Source organism: Ichthyophthirius multifiliis (genome assembly GCF_000220395.1).
Source record: "Ichthyophthirius multifiliis unplaced genomic scaffold scaff_1120509251081, whole genome shotgun sequence".
Lineage (NCBI taxonomy): Eukaryota > Ciliophora > Oligohymenophorea > Hymenostomatida > Ichthyophthirius > Ichthyophthirius multifiliis.
This window is the reverse complement of record NW_004086221.1, coordinates 963-5808: the sequence shown is the minus strand read 5'-3', so window position 1 is coordinate 5808 and position 4846 is coordinate 963. Positions and strand designations below refer to the sequence as shown.

At 13.4% G+C, this 4846-nt stretch overlaps 1 protein-coding gene across 1 annotated transcript, besides 4 other annotated features; it reads left to right on the top strand. All coding sequences in view use genetic code 6, as the record gives it.

The window, feature by feature from the left end:
* Positions 1–1105: 1105 nt before the first annotated feature.
* On the top strand, positions 1106–1978 carry IMG5_139430 (ras oncogene family protein, putative). Its single transcript, XM_004031357.1, has 2 exons — positions 1106–1307; positions 1358–1978. The coding sequence occupies exons 1-2, from the start codon at positions 1146–1148 to the stop codon at positions 1826–1828; spliced, it is 633 nt and encodes a 210-aa protein (XP_004031405.1). The 5' UTR covers positions 1106–1145; the 3' UTR covers positions 1829–1978.
* A 47-nt stretch (positions 1979–2025) lies between these two features.
* Positions 2026–2061: a microsatellite.
* A 19-nt stretch (positions 2062–2080) lies between these two features.
* Positions 2081–2146: a microsatellite.
* Positions 2147–3254: 1108 nt separating this feature from the next.
* Positions 3255–3335: a microsatellite.
* A 639-nt stretch (positions 3336–3974) lies between these two features.
* Positions 3975–4036: a microsatellite.
* Between the last annotated feature and the right edge of the window lie 810 nt (positions 4037–4846).

Genomic DNA, 4846 nt, shown 5'->3' with positions numbered 1-4846 from the left:
AATAAATAATTTACTCCATTAAAACAGAAAACGAGCTTTTAAAATAAATAAATATATTTTTAAAACGAAACATTAGAAAGCAAAAGCAGTTTAGATTAAAATCCTTATTCATTAAAATATTCAAATAATATATTAAAAGAGCATTTTAATATTTCTTTAACAAATTTAAAAAATTATAAAAAATCATCATGGGTAATAAGAAAAGTATAATAATAAAAAAAGCAAAAATAAAATAATAATTCTAAAGATAAAAAATCTAATGAAATTAATAATTATGCTGTTTTTTAATAAGAATTAAATAATGTATTTGAATATAATTAACAAACTAATAAAAATAATAAATTTAAACTCAGTAATTATATTAATACTTAAAAAAGTGAACCTCCTCAAACTGCTCCTTTGATTAATAAAAATAATTCTTTAAATAAATAATTTAAAAGAAATATTCAAACAAGGAATGATTATTTAAAATAATATTTTAACAGTAATAATTTATAAAACTTTTAAAATTAATAAAATTTCAATCTTAGGTAAATGCCTTTATTTTGCTTAAATTTTCAAAGAACTTTAGATAATATTATTATGTATAATAAGTTAGGAATTTGAATATATTAATTTATAAAATTAAATGAATTTTATTTCTTATATTAATATTTCATTAATTTTATACATATATTAATATTTTTTTAAATTTATTCTTTTAATATGTAGTTTATATTTATTTATTTTTTTAAAAAAAACATAAATTCATATATATATATATACATTTTATTTGTTAATATATATTGATTCTATTTTTATTATTTAAAAGTGTTTCATTTATTTATTTAATTTTTTTTTTTTTATAATTTTTTAAAATTTATTCAAAACGAATTATTTGCGTATAAGTAAAAAAATTAATAATAAAAATGGGAAAAATAAATTTCTTATAATTTCTAATACATTAAGATTTAAATTATTTATAGCTTTTTTTAAAAAACATATAAAAAATAATTAACAAATAAAAAAAAGGAAAATAAAATATATATATAAGAAAAATAATATATGTATATATATATAAATAATATATAAAATAAAATTAAATAATTATATAATCTTTAGAACAAAAAAACAAAAAATATTAATATAATTTTTAAAAAAATAATATGAGTTTATAATAAGATTACGATTATTTATTTAAATTATTGCTAATAGGAAACTCTTCTGTCGGTAAATCCTCATTGCTTTTACGTTTTTCAGATAATATATTTAACGAATGCTTTTTACCAACAATTGGTGTTGATTTTAAAATAAGAACATTTGATATTGTAATTATTATAATATTTTATTTATTTTATTTAAAAAATCAAATAAAAAGCAAGGAAAAGCTGTGAAATTATAAATATGGGATACTGCAGGTTAAGAGCGTTTTAAAACAATTACTTCTTCATATTATAAGGGTGCTCATGGAATAATATTAGTTTATGATATTACTGATAGATAAACATTTAAAGATATAGATAATTGGCTTGCTGAAGCAGATAAAAATGCAAATGAAAATGTAGTGAAATTACTTGTTGGTAATAAAATAGATTTAGAAAATAAAAGATAAGTCAGTTTTGATGAAGGAAAGGAATTAGCTGATTCTTTAGGAATAAAATTTATTGAAACTTCAGCACTTACAGCAAATAATGTTGAAAATGCATTTGTCACTTTAGCTACTGAAATCAAAAGTAGAGTTTAGAAAACTACAGATAACAAAAATAATAATGCAGCCGGATAAGGAAAAACCAAAATTAAAGCAGGTGAAGATATTAATAAGAAAAAATCACAAGGAGGATGTTGTTGAAAGTTTTTTTATTTTTTTTAAATATAGAGAAGTTTTATAAATATTATATATTCATAGTATTTAAATTGTTTTTTCTTATTTTTTTTTAATACTAATAATACAAAATGAATAATAAAAAAAAATAGTTCTTATTTTTAATAGAGATTTTTTAAAAAATTAAAAAATATAAAACAGTAAATTTTATATATAAATAATTTTATATATTCACATATATATATATTTATATATATATAAATATATTTTATTTTTATATTTTTTTTAAATATGATTATTTAATTTTTATTTTATAAGAATATTTTTTTTTATAATTATAGAATAATATTATAATATAAATTATTATATTTTCAATATCTTTTAATAATTAATATTATAATTAATAAAAATTATTAATAAAATAATAAGTAATTATATTTTTTTCATATAAATTATTTATAATCAATTAAAAATTAAATTTAATATAAAATATTTTAATAATTTATTTTTAAATATACAATATAAGTATAATTATATTATTTAAACAATTATTATAATTATTTGGTTATAGGATTTATTACCTATATTAATATAATTATATATATATATAAATTAAAAGTGAATATATAAAAATATATATTATATATTTATATAGAAATACTCAATCGTCTTTTTTATAATTATTTTTTTTGGAACAACACAAAAAAAATTCTTGATATTTTATTAAGTTGAATTATTTTTTTTCATTTCATTATTTTTTTATTTTTATGTTTTTTTAATATGTTAAATATTACTTTCACTCCAATTGATAATATTAAACTCTAAATTTATTAAATCTTTATATTATAAATCATGTATAACACAAACAGTATCCAAATACCTTAAACTAGATTATTAAATTTATTCTTAAAATATATTTTCTATTTCTTTTATGCTCTCAATAATTATATCTGAAATAAGTTATTTTGTATTAGGATATACTATATCCTATTCAAATGTCATTAATTTTATTTAATCTGATAAAAAATTTAAATCTCTTATTAACTATTTCCATATTATAGAAAATTCTTATATTTAATTTTTTTTCTTATCAATAGATATTAATCCTCCTAATATTTCCACGAGTTTGGCTTATTATACTTTGTCTATTAAAAATAAAACGCGCTTTTTTTGACTTTCTATTATTTCATAACTACTTATTTTTAAATAACTTTATTTGGATGTTACGGATACTTATAAATTTGTATAATTTTAATGGGTATTAGTGTCAACTTATAAAAAGTCATTTTTAAAACTATTTTTTATGTTATTTTCTAAGGTTTATTATTATTATATTTGTTATTATTAATTCATTTTTAAAAAATAAAATGCACTTAATTTATTTTGATTTAACTAAATATTATTAAATAATATAAGTAAAACAAATGTTAATATTACAAAATAAAAGAAAGAAATATATAAAATATTTATATATATATATATATATAAATATATATATATATATATATATATATATATATATACATATATATATTTGAAAATATAATACATATATTATAGGAGTAGAAAATAAATTTTTTTAATTTATCGCTCTTTATAAAGATAATTTTAAATTAATAAAAATTATAAAAAAAACAGTGGATTAAATTATTTTAAAAGTAATAGCTAATTTATCTTTAAAAATCTTAAATGAAATATGGCTTAATAAATGACGTTTCTATTTAAAACATAAATGAAATAAAATAAATTAAATAAATACAAATAGATTTATATAGTTAAATATAAAGTAATTTTAATAATATAAAAATTTTATATATAACTTCAGGTTAATTGACAAAGGAAACAATAGTCAGTAATAAATTATTTTATAAATATTAAAAATATAATAAAAAACAATAATATAAATTAATTTATTTAAAAATAATTATAGAATAAAAAATAATAAATAATAATAAAAATGGAAAAAAAGTACAAAAAAATGAAATTGTTTAAAAAAAATGAAAAAAAATAATTTATATATTTATAATATATATATAAATATATATATATTGTATTATTAAAACTATATTCTTGATTAAGTTTTATTTAATGTCATAAATAAAAAAATATATTAAATTTTATATTTTTTTAAATACTAAAAAAAGAAAAATAAGATTTATAATTTAATAATACAATATATATATATATATATATATATATATATATATATATATATATATATATATATATATATATTTAATAATTTTTTTTGTAGTTATATACCATACTAATTTTTTTTTAATTATCATTTAAATTCTTTCTAATAATTTAATATATATTAACTATATTACATCTTTTTTTCAAATTTATAAATATTATTACTTATTTTAATTTTTTTTGTTTATAAAGTAATGTTTAATTTCTATTAATATAATTATCATTTAATATAAAATGAAAAATTATAGAATATTTTTAAACTTTAATTTAATAATCTTTTAGTTAAATTATATATTATATTACTAAATACAATTCACTGATTTTATTTTATAAATTAAATTTAATAAAATATTTTATTTTTATAAGAATTCTATTATCAGAAATTAATGATTAATGTTATATTTGTTTAAGTTATAAATACGAACTTTAAAATTGTTAAATCCTCTTCATATAATTGATAAATATAAAATTATTTTAATATATAAAATGGCTAATATTTTTGATTTAGATAGATATAAAATGTATTAAAGATTAAAAAATAAGAAACTATAATATTTATTTTAAATGGAATAAAGGTTTTCTTTATAATTAAACTTATTTTATCAGAAATTAAGCTAAGAAGATGAATATTAAAATACTTAATAATCTTCTGATGATGAATTTTGCTATTAAAATAATTCACAAAGAATAAATATGTGTATATTATCTCTAATATCACATTATAAATAAATTAGTTAATAAAATAATAGTTTTAAAATGTAAAAATAAGAAAGTAAAAAAAGGTCTTAAAATTAACATTTATAACATAAATAAATGAGTATAAAAATATAATATAACTAATAATTAAGA